The 17,274-nt window shown below is 39.8% G+C and overlaps 1 protein-coding gene across 1 annotated transcript; it reads left to right on the plus strand.

The window, feature by feature from the left end:
- The first annotated feature begins 13,424 nt into the window (after positions 1–13,424).
- On the plus strand, positions 13,425–16,201 carry cox7c (cytochrome c oxidase subunit 7C). The gene is made up of 3 exons (XM_074638228.1): positions 13,425–13,587; positions 15,544–15,691; positions 16,109–16,201. Exons 1-2 carry the CDS (start codon positions 13,513–13,515, stop codon positions 15,658–15,660), a joined length of 192 nt encoding a protein of 63 aa, XP_074494329.1. The 5' UTR covers positions 13,425–13,512; the 3' UTR covers positions 15,661–15,691; positions 16,109–16,201.
- The last annotated feature ends 1,073 nt before the right edge of the window (positions 16,202–17,274 follow it).

Here is a 17,274-nt window from a genome sequence, read left to right on the forward strand (position 1 = left end):
AGCACAGGGGGGGTTAAGCATTTGAATTGTTATTTCTTTTCTTTCATTCTTTACTCTGCTAATATCAGACACATCAAGGCTGCAGACCCAGAGGCAGGATTGTGACAGACAATGAATGTGATTACAGGAGTCTCCTATAGAGGCGAGTGGCCGGTCCTCGGAGAACATCGGAGCGTGATTGGAGCCGTGGTGTGATTTTAAAGACCCAGAGTAAAATATCTATCAGTGAGCCAGTAAAGACAGCTAGATTTACTGCATGACTGCTGCAATTTTATGCCTCACTAATCAACCTTTACTGTACATACTAGGCTAGGTTAGGGCCAGGGATATTGGGACTGTGATATTTCCTGGCATACATAGCCTTAGGACTGTTGCTTCACGACTCAGCGTGTCACAACAAATAAGAAATTGCTCGGCCTCACATCTCTATACATACTATGTACAGTGGTCCATGTGCCGTGTGCATAAAGTTTCCACTTCCTGAACTTTCTGCTGCTTATCTTTAAGGCCGTTGTTCAGCAGCCGATCCCACACTTGAACTTTTCTGGCTCTCGAGTCGAGTACGAATTGTTTGCACAACTTCTTAGCTTCGCTCCTTGTTTTTGTTTTTGACATCACTGATCACAGTCAACTCGGAGTAAACTGCTCCTTAAGCTGCTGCCGAGTTTGTGTCGGACACGGTGCTGCATCTTTAATGCAGCGCTAGCTGGGGGGACTCATCAAATATTTGTGTCTTTCCCAGTCAAGCGACACAGTGCTTACACTGGCTGAACGACTCGGCGCCCTCCTGTCCCCTCTCGGAAAGTCGTCCCGCGCTGAATGGATGCCGCAGACGTCCGCGGTGACAGAAAGTCACTGATGAAGGTCAACAATCCATCAGGCCCTGAGGATGCAGGAGAAAAGCCTGGGCCACTGGATGAACGTTTAAAATGATGAATGTATGGAGCAGATGGACATAAATCCCAGAATAAACGCTGACAGAATGTTTTCTTTGTAACATCAACACTTATACAGTATATCATAGAGATGTAATAGCATAGCACACTTGGCTGGACTGAAGACAGTATTACAGGGAATTTGCATAACAAACTTTGTTTACAAGCCTGTGGATGAGCATCAATTATAAAAGTGCTATTGCTGCAATTCTTTTTGAACATGATTTGTCAAGGCACACTTGTCAAATATTTCCAGCCTAGATTAGTTTCATATATCAATATGTTTTGCCCTGAAAGCTACTTACTGACCTCTAGTCTCAAGTCTTCTACTGTCTCAAGTTTGCACAAGGGCAACAGGATGTAAATCCACTTGTATGAATATCCATATTATTATAGTCATTACAATAACAGATGAGCAAGACTGTACCATATAAGGATCGGTATTTAAAGCAGCAGTAGGTAGAAATGGAGCAAATATGATTATAAAAAGTTATTTTTATAAAACGGTCACTATATCCTGATAGTAGTACACGAGACAGGTAATCTGAAAAAGAAAAATCATGTGCCTCTGTGTCCTCCAGTGCTCCTAATGGTATCTGCAAGATATCACAGACTGGAGGAAAACAACCAATCAGAGCCGAGCAGGAGCCTGCCGTCTCTGAGCAGCTGTCAATCACTCGCAAACTCCGATCAAATGGTCAAACTAGGCAGCGCATCAAATATGAATCAATATTCTGTTACTGTAATGAGAAAGTTTGCTCCGGCTGGTGGGCGGTGCTTGGTATTTCCTCAACTGATCTCAACAAGGCGGCCGGGTCACAAACTTTCTCATTTTACAGCTAAACAGTACACTACAAGATATTTCTGAAAACATTTGAGGAGAGAAATAGACATTACAGTAACAGAATATTGATTCATATTTGATCAGCGCTGCCTAGTTTGACCGTTTGATCAGAGTTCACAAGTGTTTTACAGCTGCCTCCGTTGAATGAACAGCCAATAGGAACGCTCTCTCTGGAATGACTTGTGATTGGAGGTGCAGAAGTCTAGTTATCTCTCAGAACACTTGAATTACAACATGCTGAAAGGTTATTATGGAATTTTTGCCCAATGACGCCAAATCATTCTGCCCACTGTCGCTTTAACTGCAAGCCAGCAGGCCTTTGCCAGAGAGGGAGCAGAGCAACAACTGTGCCAGTTTATGTTGAGCAAGGGGAAATCAAGGGGAGATTTATGAGCATAATAATGAATCCTATGCCTGCTTTAATTACAACAATCCTGGCCTCTTTGAAGTAGGCTGTTGTCCTTTATACTGAACAGATAAGCATGGATCAAGTATTCAATTTGCATGTTGGGGAGAATTATTTTCCCCATGTTTGTCAGTATTGCTGTTAACAAATTGCAGCACCGGGAGCTTAATTGCCAGCTCTGCTTACATGTGTATAACAGAGAACATTTAGGATTCACTTTGACTTTCCCTGTCCATTAGTCCATTAGTGAAATTTTAAAACTGAACTGGGAGTTTAACCAGGTTTGTGAGATACAAAAGCAGCTCATGAGTCATAAGCACCGACGCCGCTAATATATTTCAGGAGTGAATTTTTGAATGTCAACCAAGCGTCGTTAGAGGGGCAAAGACGAGCCCCGCACAGATGCTTTTCACCCACGTTGTCTCAGAAGCACCTGTCCCCGCCGTATGTCAGGTGCTCCGACCGTTCCAAGCCGAGCTAAACAGGGCAAACGGATCAAAATCAGCGCCAAAGCAGGTGTGTGACAGTTCCACCTGTGTTTTCACCCAGGCGTTCGCTTCTGTTTCTCATGCCCAGATAAAGAGTCTGATCTCTGGCGGAATAAAAAAGGATCTGTCAGCTCCTGGCAGGCCATCAGACTCCCGCAACACCCACCTGTTCTCCCCAGGTGATGCTGATATGGGTTGGATGGGTTTCAGGCATCTTAGACTTCTAGTTAGCAGCCAGCCTATTGATGACAATTGCTTTTTTGATTTTATGTTTATCTAGGTATTTCACTTTTAACTTTCCTCGTGAGAGATAATGTGAAATCAAAAACTCCAATCTGGACACACATTTTCACCTTTGTATTAATGTTTTGCTAAATGCAAATGTGCTGTATTTCTTGTTTTAATTGCTGTATAAGTTGATATTCAGTCGTCCTTGGAGCGTGGACTCATTTTCATCCCATTATCATGCAGATTTTTTTGCCTTTGCACTGTGTAACCATTATCACACTGTGTATGATCCTTTACATACTAAGGGAACGTGGCCAACCTCAAAGGAGTATATTTAATAACGTCTCAGGGATGTTAAAGTGCGGACTACAAAGATGTACATGAAAGACGTAATATTCCGACTTTACCAGGTCATACACTGTGCAGAAGAGAGATCTTCTACTGAAGTGTGACCTTGCATGACCTTGGCTGTGAAGAGAAGAAACTTTTTCAGAAGGCCTGTGTGGAAAAAACGACGAACCGCTCCTTTAAGCACATTACATCAAACAGTTTAATTCATATGATGAATCTGGAAAATATGCCCTATGAGCTATATGCCTTTCGAAACCACTGCAGAGTATGTCTGTGGTGTTTAATTCATGTATCGAAGACATACATGTGAAAAAAATATGCACTATCTGCAATGCAGTTACAGTAATACTCATAAAAATGATACAAGAGGTTTGTACAAAGATAAATGTTGAAATTAACTTTTCATCAAAACTTGTTTTAAAAAATGAATCCCATGCATTTCGGCCAGTATTATTAACAACCAAAAGCATGCACACACATAGCTACATATCAGAAACACATTAACATGCAAATAATGCCAATAAAAGTGTTGCAATTAAAAACAATTCTGAAAATGGACAAATGAATTCCTGCATGAGAATTATGCCGTTCTTTTCTACCTTATGTGCACATCACATCTGCACATACATTATAAATAAGCTTCCTTATCACCGCCTGACGTACGGGAATGCTGATGAACATATGACTCACACTATGAAATCTTGGCACATACAGTGACATCCCCAGAGCATCATGTGACTGGCAGTCTCTGCATATTCTGCTATTTTTATATCCATACTGCAGGTGAGCAGGACACGGGGACATGCAAGAAGTGCCAGATCTTCAGGTTCAGTTAATCACATGTGAAACCTACATTTAAAAGTGTTGCCTTATGCATGTAATTGCATGTAATTAAATTGGACAGCATCTTCCCTTCTTCAGGTAGTAGAACTCAGGAAATACAGGAAATGCTATAACCTCTACATGCATAATCATTGCGTTACTTTTTTGGCATTAAATCTGTTGTCCAAATCAGGACTGTATTGGTAGGGAGAAAATTATCAGAATGTATAAAATAGGAATGCAACTAATGATTATTTTCATTATCGATTAATCTGCTGATTATTTTCATTAATCAATGAATCGTTTGGTCTATTAAATGTCAGAAAATAGTGAAAAATGTCCATTCCAGTTTCTCAACGTCCAAGATGATGTCTTTAAATGTCTTGTTTTGTCAGTCCAACACCCAAAGATATTCAAGTTAATATGATATAACACAGAGAAAAGAAGGTAATTTTCATCTTTGAGAAGCTGCAAACAGCATTTTCTGACATTTTTGCATAAAAAATTACATTTTAACGATTAATAAATTATCAAAATATCAAAATTGTCCTCTCTTGGATGCATTAAAAACTGTCTGAACTCTTTATTCTGATAGATTTGGATAATTTTGTCTGAAATTGTAATCATCAACAAGTCTGGAAAAGCCACCGTATCATCAAGTCAGACGTGTTTCCACTGGCAAGGCATGGGAGAATGGCTTTAATTCAGAATTAAAGTTAAAAAAACAACATCTTTTGAAGTCAACAAACTGAGATTTGATTTTTCCCCGCTTCTTTCTGAAGTGTTTTCCTTTATGGCCGTCATTATTGTGTGAGCTTTCCATCGAAGGTAAGACCCAGTTGTGGTCGAGACTTGGTTGATTGTTGGTGCCTAAGATCACACAGCAGACTGACGCAGTGTTATTAACATGCTTCTTTTGTATGCAAATACTTGACTGCAAATTGACTGTACTGAACTGTATGTGTTAAAACAATTAGCACATCGGCATTTAATCATGCTCTTGGAATATATTTTTTTCTAAAAATGGAAAAGCACAAGTTCCACCAGCTCCTCTAAGTGCACAGAGAGTGCTGATGTTCTTTCATGATCAACGTGTTGCCTGTTTACCTGAGAGTGCAGGCAGCATTTCAGCCAGCATCCCAAAGCGGACCTCTGTTTTCCCAACTGATTCTTTTTTTTTTTTTAACGTGTGTTTTGTATTTATTTATTAAATTTTTTGTGCCAGGAAGGTTTTGTTGTTGTGGAACAAGGTCAGAGCCCAGAATACTGCCGGGGGAAGCATGTTAAGTGAGCTGAGAGGAGGCAGAGTGTGTTTGATGGACGCTTGGCAGGTTTAGGGTGGAGCGCCTTAAGACCTCTCACACTACACACACGCACACACACAGTGACTGGCGTGCACTGCTCTTTTCATGAGTTGTTGGAGGGCTGCACTGCTCAGCACATGGCATCAATCAAGAATGCTCATGTGAATTTAGTGATACAGCGGGGGATGAGTATTTTTTTCTTCAGGGTTTTGCTCTGGGATAAATGTGTTGTTAGGTCTTTTCTGGCTTGTGTAATGCTGTTAAGGTAGAGGGGAGCTACAGTCACAGTGACAGTAACACTGAGCAACACTGGCCTCTATAGGCAGCCAGAGGAACAGGAGTTAACATGAGGAAGTGAAGGCTGAAACTCCATTATTAGAAATAACAAATCTCTCTCTGTCTCCCTCTCTTTTTGTCTGTATATGTGAGTCTGACTGCCGTTTTTTATTTGTTTGTGAACATGTCAGCGCGCCGCGTCACTTGCACATGTCGCTTCTCTTTGTGGCTGTGTTTGTTAATGTCACTCAAGACAGCCCAATTGAAGGTGCCATTGTTAGTGCCGGAGGGCACCAGGAGTGAATTCGACAGCTTGACAGCTCTCATTAGCGTATTAGACACAAACAGTGGCACAGATGCTCCCGGTCAGCCCTTGGTCAGCCCGGAGCTTCGCTTAACGGCCCGCTGACAGGTGGCTTTGTGGCACTCTGTCTCGTGGTTGACAGGGTGGCAAAGCAGGAGCTCATCTTCAATAGACTGCTGGGATTGCCAAGGACGGTAGATATTTCACAGACATGAGTATAATGAAATGGATCGTGAAGGTTATACAAACACGTAACCACGTAACCACAGATGCAGCATACAGTGAAGACTATAGACAGAAATAAATGAGAGAAAAGGGAGAGACGCACACACTCACATGAACTTTGCGTTGGCTGGTTCTATGACAATCAGACATGATTAGAAAAAAAGTGTACAGTAAATAATTATACCGTAATGTCTGCCAGAGCAGTGTTATTATGAAGCATTGTCAATGAACAATGGCAGGAGTACAGATTCAGATATGTGTGCTTTATGAAACACATTCACTCACACAGCCTCAAAAACCCACACACACAAATCAAAGCGTTCTGGTCCAGTGGTTCACTTTGGAGTCAGATTTTGCCTTTTTACTGTAGCTATTGTCATTTGTTACGGCATAAAGCTCAAAAGTTGGGTTCTCACTTTCACTCCTCACCAGCTAAAAGAAATCGATGCCAGAGGCCCTAAAGTTCTGTTAAACTGAATGGAAGTTAAATGATTTTTTTTCCAACACACCTTTTGAAGTTTTTGCAATGCCTCAAAGGTAAAATAGAAAGGGGCTCACACGTAATACAGTCGATGAGAAACCTATGCAAGGCAAATAGTTCGAGAAAAAATCTGAAGTGGACCAAAATGAAAAAAGAGTGACTGTAGCTAAACAGTGAAAAAGACTGACCTTGTACAGAAAGTCTTCTTTTTTTAACTTTTACTTCTACTCTGCTTAGAGTTTCTGTGTAATAGAATCATCTCTTTGCAGTACTGTGCATGCACAAATGTATTTCAAAAAGTCATCTCAGCAGAAATCAACATAACGTTATGTAATAGAAACCTTTGGGTTCTCTTCTTGTGTTTGCATCAGGTTGACAACTTCTTTCGTTAGCTTAGAATGAGCCCTTCTTAGGGAGCGGGTCCTCTTCATGGTGTCCACCATGTTGCTCCGCCATGTTTCTACAGTAGCCCAGAACAGACAAACCAAACACTGGCTCTAGAAAGATCCTTTGACGTTTTTATGTTACCTGAAGGCCAGTTCTCCGACACGCTTGTGAAACTGTGGTTGAGCAGCAGAGTGCAAAACCATGGTACCACCAGCCGCCGTCTGACCTTCATTGTGCCTAAAGTAGTGTTATTATGGTAAGGATGGCCTCTGAGCGAGGCGAACACCGCTACACTCGCGACCCATGTTACTGCAGTCTTGGAAAGAGAGAAGTGAGCAGAGGGTTACTCAGTTGGTTGCAATCTGCAACCACACCATTAGATGCAAATCCTACACACTGTACCTTTAAAACCAAGGCGAGAATTGAATGTCCTTGTTTTATCGAAAACAGTATTTCTGAGATGAATGGACCATTTAGAAAATTAATAACTAAAATAAACCATTGATGTGGGAAAATGATCTCACCTATCGCACCTTTTGTTGAATAGCCTATAGCTTTTTGGCATGAGGAATGCAGTTATTCCACTGTATACTTTAAGAAAATTTACTCAACTGTATATTTTTAATAAGAAAAGATGAAAGTCACGTTGTCATTTTATCACTTTACCAGACTAAATAACCTGCCATTATTATACTTATGGTTAAATTCTACCAACATATGGATTGTATCAACAGTGAAATGGAAAACGGTGAAATGTGAAGCAAATTCTACTGAAACAGTGAATAAATTGCTGATATGTGAAAAACGGGAGGTGCCACAGAGGCAGGAGGGTGTTTCACACCTCACATAACCCTCACGAATGGAGCTCATAAAGAGCTTGCTATATGGACTGGTGCATGATGGGGGCCAGAAAAACAAAACAGGAATGACTCAAATTTGTCATGTTCACCTCTGGTCTCCAGAATAATTCTCTATCTAATTCTCTTTCCAGCCCGGCAGGTTTAATGTGGCATCCAATCATCAGCGTCCATTTTATTTCAGAGGAACGCCGACGTTGAGGAGAGTGGGGGAGGGAGCGGAAAGCCCATTTGTGATGCTGGAGTGTATTAAAACAACAGTGTGCCGATGTTGCATGAACACAAATCTAGGTAAGGATGCATGTTATTTAAGAGACCATACCCTGAGTGTACAAGGGCATAGGTTAGTCATCCCAAGAGGGCTGGGTCAGCTGCAAGTCCATGCAATTTCCCCTGAATCCACTTTAAAGATTAATGTCAAATCATGCCACTGAGTGCATGTTATGAACTCCCATAGTGACTTAGCTGGAGGCTGCATGTGTCTCTGTGTGTATGTGTGTGCGCTGTGCAGCCTGCATGCATGTGTGTGCCTGTGCATTTACTATATGCGTGCATGAGTCCCACTTACACTCAATCCCAGGATTTATTCTGACCTGAAAACAGACATAGAAGAAATGGAAGGTGATCTGTCCTTCCTCTCAGTCCCTCAAAGAAGAGATGAAGCCGTTCAGACCGAACTGAGAAGGACTCACGCCAGATGTGGCCCTCTCTTTTGTCACTGCCCATGGAAACAGAGAAAAAAATAACATCTCAGCCCAAATAAAAATTTTCACCATCCTCTCTCCCATTCCACAAAAACACTGTAATTGTGCAAATCAGCTCTTGTCAGCGGCAATGATGCAAGACACCTTAAACTCGAGAGTGCTGCTGCCAAAATGAACTGTCCTCGTTGATTAACATTACCCATTACCTCTCCAGTCCTTTGTGGAACATTATTGCAAATCTAGACAGGGAGAGAGATGCTGTTTACCTTGGCAGTCTGGCCAGCTGTTCATCATATACTGGAGCAGATTGGTTGATAGTTGCAAATACCATTTACTTAGAAAACCTGGAGTCATCCCACATTCAGATATTTATTGCATGTGGCCACATTTTGTTTGTAATAACTATGAATCAAGATAGTGTAATTATGCACACAGGCTGCCATATTATTATGCACAGTCATGTAGATGGTTGATTAAAGGTTTGTTTACAGATGTGACTGAGCCTGGGTTTCACTGAATGCTAATTGGCAGACTTAAATGAGAGCGCAGGGGGGGGGTATTATTTAAGATGACAGCTTTGTATATTTGTGTACGCAGCATGTTTGCACTCCTCTCTTTTCACACAGAGGAGCTCACATGGGTATTGACAGAGCACTCTGAGCAGATTTGCTCACGAGCCACTGAAAGTCAATAGCTAGAAATTAAGACGGTCAACAAAAATAGCAAACAGTGGACGGCCGGGATCTGAAAGCATGAAGCAGGATGGATTTCAGGACTGTGCTGCCAACCTTGTATGACAAGTAATAACATCAATATTTATAGTAGGGTCTGATGACATTGTTTGTGGTGTGATTCCCGATCCTTCATTCCTTTTTAACAGATTGCGCTGGCAATGAGAGCGCAGACAGACACGTGGCAGCAGGCCAGGTGATGACCCCGCGGTGATGGATGCAGCAGCCATGACGAGGGGTAACCAGCTTCACAGCAGACAATGTCAGAGCTCGTTGTCAGGAGAACAGCATTTCATTAGCTGACAACACTGAAAAAAAACATTCACTTTGTACTGGGACATGATTTGCTGCTAGTGTGGCACTAATATTACAGGTATCACACACTAAAAGTATTCCCAGGGTGGACTTCAGAGAAGTGAGTGAACTCAAAGGATTTAATTTTGTGAACAACTATTGTAAGATGCTCCATGATGAATCATGTATTTTGCAGCTCATTCATATAACAGAGAACATTCCTCTTCAACAAATGCTTTCAGGCCATCGGAGAGTGGAAAATATCAAAATGATTCATACATAAAATTCATGTAGAGAGTCTGTGGCTCATTATTAGAGAATTAGTTGAAAGGAAGTTTCTGTTTTGTTTTTCATTACATCCCTGTTAGTCCCAGTTGCTCTCAAACATCGGAAGTCATTTCTGGTAATTTGATTCTTTTCAAATTATTTTCAAATGTCTTATGATCTGTGTTGCTATTAGTAAATAATGTGGTACTGTGAAACTGCGACACATCAAGAAAACCATTAAAGGTACAGTGTGTAGGATTAAGCGACATCTAGTGGTGTGGTTGCAGATTGCAACCAACTGAGTACCCCTCCGCTCACTCCTCCCTTTCCAAGACGGTAACATGAGCCGCAGAGTGCAAAACCGTGGTAACGCCGTTCGCCTCACTCAGAGGGCAACCTTAACCAATAATAACACTACTTTAGGAACAACGGAAGTCAGACGGTGGCTGGCGATAACACGGTTTTTCACGTAAAAATGTGAAACGCTCTCTTTAGAGCCAATGTTTGGTTTGTCCTTTCTGGGCTACTGTAGAAACATGGCAGAGCAACATGGCGGACTCTGTGTAGAGGACTCGCTCAAGCCCCCAGGAAGAGGGCCAGTCGTTGATCCCAACTTCCGTAGTGGCCAAACGGCGGTACTACATCTTCCGCGTCTGAGAGACGTCTGTAACTCAGCGGATAATTTTTTTTTAGGTAAATCAACTCCCCAGTATGAACACTCTAATGGCCCTTATTTAAACCATAAGGTCCTAAAAGTTGTAAAACACACTAATAGCCGAATCCAGAGTTATTTCCCTTCCTCCGTTCATGTGAATGAGACCCAGACCGTGTCGACAGCGCAAGCCGTGACAACGGCGTGACCAAGTCATGTGACCGAGCGGACGCTACTGCGCATGTCGGATGGGCCCAGTGGATGCAAAAGATCGCCGGAAGATCCGGGTACTTTTCCACTTGAAAGCTTGAAGTTGAGCCATTTTGGCTTCATGCGCCACTGAGCAGCTTTCATAAGAATGAACGGGGCCCCGTCTCCAACGTTGTATCCAGTTCTCTTAATACATCCATGGACCCGCTCATTGTGAGCAAACGAAAACACAATGACTCAGGTGATTATACACTAATGAAAACAGTTGTGAATATTATTTTCCATTTATGCTAATAGATCCCCCGACATGTTACAAACTGTTCCTTTAAGACAACAATCTGGAACATGGGGAGCTTGTTAAATTGATTTATCCCAGATGACCATGTGAAGAAAAATCAATTTCCTTACTCTCAATCTGAAATGGCCTTGTTGTTGAAGATGGTAATGAAGATATAATTTGAAACATTTTATATAATGATTTATCTCATTAATCCATACAAAAACAGTGTAGTGTAAAAATGGCAATTTGCTAAAATGTTGTTTTGAGTAATTAGTAAACTGACACCTGCTGCTCTTTTCAAGTGCTTCTCTCTCAGGTCAAATGCAGAACAGCTTCAGTCAGAGCGATGCTCATGCTGTCACAGTCAACATCCTTTTCAAAATCATCACCCTTTCTCTAACTTCTATGTAACATGTAGCCTAATGTGTGTACCCGTCCATACTGTTTGTGAAATCCAATTTGCAAAATCCATATGGCACTCGTTTTATGATGCGCCGTGCAAATGCGTCACATGCGTTGACATCTGAACTCATTTATGAAAACATTAGACAAAAAGGCATTCCACGACATTATCTGTCAAACCAGCGTTCACGCTTAGGATTTGATGAGCGACAGAGCTCAAAACATCGAACTAGCAATTTGATTAAACTCTTCTTTGACCCAGGAGAATACACGAGACGTGTACTCTATTCCTCACATTTCAAAGCAGGAATCTCTGGATGCAATCAGACACAAGGAGGAAACTATACGTAAATTCTTTTGAAGGGAATATATGATAGTGAGATGATGTGAAGGTTTTTTTTATGACAAATGAGAAACAAGTCAGGTGAAGAGTAGCAGACTATCAAATAAATCAATGCACACTGACACACACAGATCACCTAACAGGGAACATATTTCAAGTTTTGGCTTGAGGCTCCTTTGGAAAACTTTTTCATGACTTTGAAACCTATAAACTGGCTATTCAGAAATTCTGAACAAACAGTGGTGTGCGTCATAAATGAATAAACCAAACATGCAGTTTGCACACATGAGCATTAATCAATGAAAAGCAGGCAGTAGCCGTGCTTAGGAAGGGTCACACCATCAGTCACTATGTCTTCTCTAGGTATTACCGTGGCAGTGATATATTTGTGACAATGGCTGCAAATGCAGATAGCTTATCAAATAGTATTTTTTTTTTTACTCTGAAGCCCCCAAGGACACAAACACTCTCATACATGCAAGTCAAAATACCGGATGTAATTCCAGATCTCAATTTATCAATATTTTTAAATGGAATAAGGAGGTAACTTACTTAACTACACCTACTTGGCCCAATCAATTTTAAAACAAGTCAAGAACAACTAGGTATTAATTGCTCCGTCCCTACAGGAAGATAAAAGAAAGATTCGTAAATTCGTGAGCCTGGTTTGATAGCTCAGGGTTTATGCCCTTTTCAATCCATAGGAAATCGTTGGAAGGAGGAGAGAGGAGATGGAAGAGGAGCCCGGTTGGTGTGAGGCATGAGGAGTTTCTTTTTATATATTTTTTTATATTATATATATATATCTACATACACATACATATACAGTATATATATATATATATATATATATATATATATACATATATACATACATACACATATATATATACATATATACATACATACACATATATATATATATATATATATACATATATACATACATACACATATATATATATATATATATACATATATACATACATACACACACATTTTTCCTTCTTTTTTTTCCTTCTTTCCCTTTTCTTCCTTTTCCTCATAACAAAATAAAATAAAATGAAATATGGATAAAACAATAATGGAGAGAAAAATAAATTAAAGTAAGAAAAAAAAATAAAGAAAAAATACAAATAAATAAACAAATAAAGAAATAAAGAAGAAAGAAAGAAAGAAAACTTAAAAATAAAAAAGCCAACATAACTGGGCAAGATCAATATCATGTGACTATGTGTGTGCGCTTGCGAGGGGTGGGGGTGGCTGTCAGTCAGGGTGCAAATCAAATTAAGGCAAGATTAAAAAGAACAAGATAAAATAAAGTAAAATAAATATAAATAGGTAGATTGATTGAAGTCAAAAAATTATGGCTAAAAGGATGGTGTTTAATAGGGTGATGGATAAATAGATGATGTTTAAAAAGAGAATGATGGATAAAAAAGGATGATGTAGTTGTATGTGGTGTGTGGACTGTAACTGGAGTTAAATGTAATCATGGGTTAATATTGGTGGTGGGGGTTTGATAGTTATGGTGGTTTGTTTTGGAGTATTATGGAGAGATAAAAGAAAGATGTATGCAGTACCAGGTATTAGAACTACATTTCCCATGTGCCATAGCCTCATTTCCATCTCCCATAATCCTTTGCGCCGCTCTACTTGCTCACACAGGAACAAGAAGGTCGAAGACAACAACGTTGTACAGAAGAAAGCAGACTGTAATCATGCTGGGACAAGCTGTGAGGCGATTCACCACGTCCGCTGTTCGTTCTTCACACTATTCTGAAGGACCAGGGAAGGTGAGATCACCTCCTTAAAGCAGCATTATTGTTTTAAACGTGATATTGTATCTGTATCCGGCCCTGTGTGTAGCCACAGCCTGACGTTAGCTTTGGAGGTCATGTCAGTCAATGCTAGCAGAACTAGCCACTAGCATGAGTATGTTCTCCTTTATAATGTAACAAAACGTTTAAATATGAGAGCACGTGTTTATTTGTTGAAGAAAAGCCTGAGACTTTGTGGCTAAGAGGTTGTTAACTCTTAACTAGCCAGCTAACTACAAGCTACCAAGTTAGCAAGCATGTTAGCAAACCAGCAGAAAGCCAGTTAAAGTTAATCAAACATGCTGTCTTCAGGCATCAACACAAGTACATCCACAACAACTTACAGTAATGTGATGGTGGAATGTCTCATCAAAGTTGTTTAGTACTTACTGATATTTGCTGAAAGTTAAGGTCATAGCTGGGTGCTAACAACAAGCCAACCCAGGCTAAGGTGCTCCTGAAGCTGTGGTATTTGCACACTGCAGTGGGCTTCCTCTAGATATGAAATATACAATAATGGTTATTGGTTTGAATGGAAGCATTCACACCATTAAAGAATTAACAGGAGGCTCACAATGAGGCCTATCTTGTATTTTTATATCTGGTATAATTTTTTGTACTTTGCACTACTAACTTTTTTACTGCCTTTTTACTAACATGTTTTTACACTATGGAACTGTGATGCTGGAAACTTGAATTTCCCTCTGGATCAATAAAGTTTCTATCTATCTATCATACCTCTTTCTTATGGAATATAGTCCCTGTGGACATCAGAGAGTCTAATTATGCCCCCCCTAAATCATCCCTTCAAAATAAAAGCCCCAGAGTGACTGTATTTTAACAGGAAGCTCCCAATGAGACTTGTTTTACAAAATAAAAGCCCCCAACTCTCATTGTATGTTAACAGGAAACTAGGAATTAAACCTATTGATGGTATTCAACTTTTCAATGATATTCATACAAATTAAACCCATTCCCATTCCTATTTCTTCCCCTTCTTCATACAGATTAAAGCCATCAGCGCAGTGTAGCATCAGCTATTCAAAATCCTTAAAATATTCCACATCTTTGATAAATTATTGGTATTATTCAACTTTTCAGTGAAATTGATACAAATTAAACCCATTAGCATTTTTCCAACTATTCCTAAATCTTCTCCTTCTTCATACAGATTAAAGCCAGCAATGCTGTTTAGCGTCAGCTATTGAAAACCTTAAAATATTCCACATCTTTGATAAATTATTGGTATTATTCAACTTTTCAATGAAATTCATACAAATTCAAACCATTCCCACTTTTCCTACTACTTCACCTTCTTCTCACAACATTGAAGCCAGCATTACAGCGTAGCGTCAGCTCTTCAGCAACCAGCATTCACACCGCAATTTCTTCAGAAATTGCTTTTCTAGTTGATGCTGTAGTTGCCTCTGGTGGACCCAAAATAGTGGACATCACTAATGGCGTCAAAATATACTTGACAGTTTAATCTGTTCAATGTGTATTTTAGTATACCACATTGATAAGTACATATAATGAAGGAGTGCGGTGTTAATACTGTATTTTTGGGCCGTAGTTGTATTCTGTAGGAGCTCCCTCAGTTTATTGCATAGTGTATTTTGTCATGTGAACTATAGGGCTTAATTCATACTAAGCCCAGTCATTCATGTCTGACCCTGGCTGTCTTGTAGTGCTTCAATGTATTGTGCAGCTCTTTGCACAGATATCCTGCATATAGTAGTACTGATAATTTAGAAATTAAGTGTAAAATAACCTGTTCATTACACATTTAAATGTGTGTCAAATGTAGAAGACATGCTTTCTAAGAACAGTGTGCAGTCAAAAATAGTAAGGTATGGAATAATGTAATCAAAAGAGTTGCATTAATTTTTTCTCGGAGTTTCACTGAGTCATAATATTCTCGTCTTTTTACAGAACCTGCCATTTTCCGTGGAGAACAAGTGGCGTCTCCTCGGCATGATGGTGCTGTTCTTCGGCAGTGGCTTTGCATTCCCCTTCATCGTCGTCAGACATCAGATCCTGAAGAAGTAAAATGGACCAGTGCTATTACTCAGCCTTGAAGGTAATTATGACTGCCATGTTTATCTAGCATATCTGCTTTCATTAAAATGTCAGGATGATATGGCATTTACTTCAGCTCTGGTTTGAACAGTGACCTCAGACAATGACAGTCCTTCACTGTGCCTCTTTAGCCTTTTTGCTCAGCGGCATATCTTAAATAAATTGCCGGTATGTCTGAGAGTGATGGCAACAAATGTCATGTAGGTTGATATTGACGCTGCTATGTTTAGATAAGCTTGCACTTTAGCAAGTTAATGTGACAGTTTATTGCAGACATTGATGTGTATCAGGTGGGAGCAGGTCATAGTCGTTGTCACATTTATCTTAACTGGTGTTGACTCAGAAATTGCTTTTCTGTCATCAGGTGTATGCGAGTTATCTTATCCCTTTTTGCCCTCTTTTCTTGTTCTCCCTGCAGGTCGTCAGCTGGAACATATTTATCCATCAGAGTGCTATCCATGCAGAAGAATGGGAATCTCTTAATTTTCTTTGTAAATAAAATTTACTCAAACATAACAAATAAGTCTATTCCTATTTTATGCAATACCAACATATGTTTTCCATGTAAAAGCCATTATATGTACAATACAGAGAGTAAAGGTATTCTATACATGATTAGCTGTTGACATTTTTGGTAATAATGATTTCATGGATTTATTTTGTAATCCAGCCTGCTCTAGTCTCATTTTAGCTACCCAACAGGCTTGATTTATTGTAACATGCTTAAGATAATATGTTAATTATATAAGATAACGGGTATAGAGTTTAGTTCTTAAAACCTGATTACCAGTTACTACCTTTTTGATTAGCTAAATACATATTGCACAACATGTCCAGGTGAGCATCTTTTCATAGTAAACATTCATTCAGTATTTAGCTATTGGCTAAATAGTATAAAAATTAGGGGTGTAAGAAAGTATTGATACACAAGTATCGCAAAATGATGTATTGTGATACTGTATCGATTCTCCAAAACACTTAAAATGTTTAATTAACCTCTTCAAACTCCGACACTATTCGATCTTACATAGGTTGTAGCGGGCTCAGTTTTAAAGCTAGAAGATACTGGCATCATATGAAACTAGCAAAACCTAAGGAATCCATTGGTACCAACCATGTCATAATAGCTTGTCGCCACAGAGGCTAAACAACGCTCAGAGAAAAACGAAACTCAGGGGCTTTTATTAAAATTAAATTCAAATAACTTATTGTTCAGCCACAGGGGCCTGGAAAGGAGCCTGTATACACTTGCCTCAGACAAAGGATCTCAATACTAGGGTTGTCAAAGTTAATGTGATAACGCTTTGATGCAAATTGGTTGTAACGCCACTAATTTCTTTAACGCATTAACACAACTTGCAATTTTAGGTTGTACGGGCTCAGTTTTAAAGCCAGATGCTTGTGAAGATCCTGGCATCATATGAAACTAGAAAGCCTATGGACTACATTGGTACCAACCATGTCATAATAGCTTGTCGCCACGGAGGCTAAACAACGCTCCAAACTTATGCAAAATTTTGGTGAGGAAAAACTGGCATGGTCATTTTCAAAGGGGTCGCTTGACCTCTAACCTCAAGATATGTG

The sequence above is a fragment of the Sebastes fasciatus genome, chromosome 6 (genome assembly GCF_043250625.1).
Source record: "Sebastes fasciatus isolate fSebFas1 chromosome 6, fSebFas1.pri, whole genome shotgun sequence".
NCBI classification, from domain to species: domain Eukaryota; kingdom Metazoa; phylum Chordata; class Actinopteri; order Perciformes; family Sebastidae; genus Sebastes; species Sebastes fasciatus.

What these genes read in the sequence shown, in the direction of transcription:
- cox7c (XM_074638228.1), top strand. Translation starts at nt 13,513, where the DNA reads ATGCTGGGACAAGCTGTGAGGCGATTCACCACGTCCGCTGTTCGTTCT. An exon ending in ATTCTGAAGGACCAGGGAAG is followed by an intron (nt 13,588 to 15,543) that starts GTGAGATCACCT and finishes GTCTTTTTACAG; the next exon opens with AACCTGCCATTTTCCGTGGA.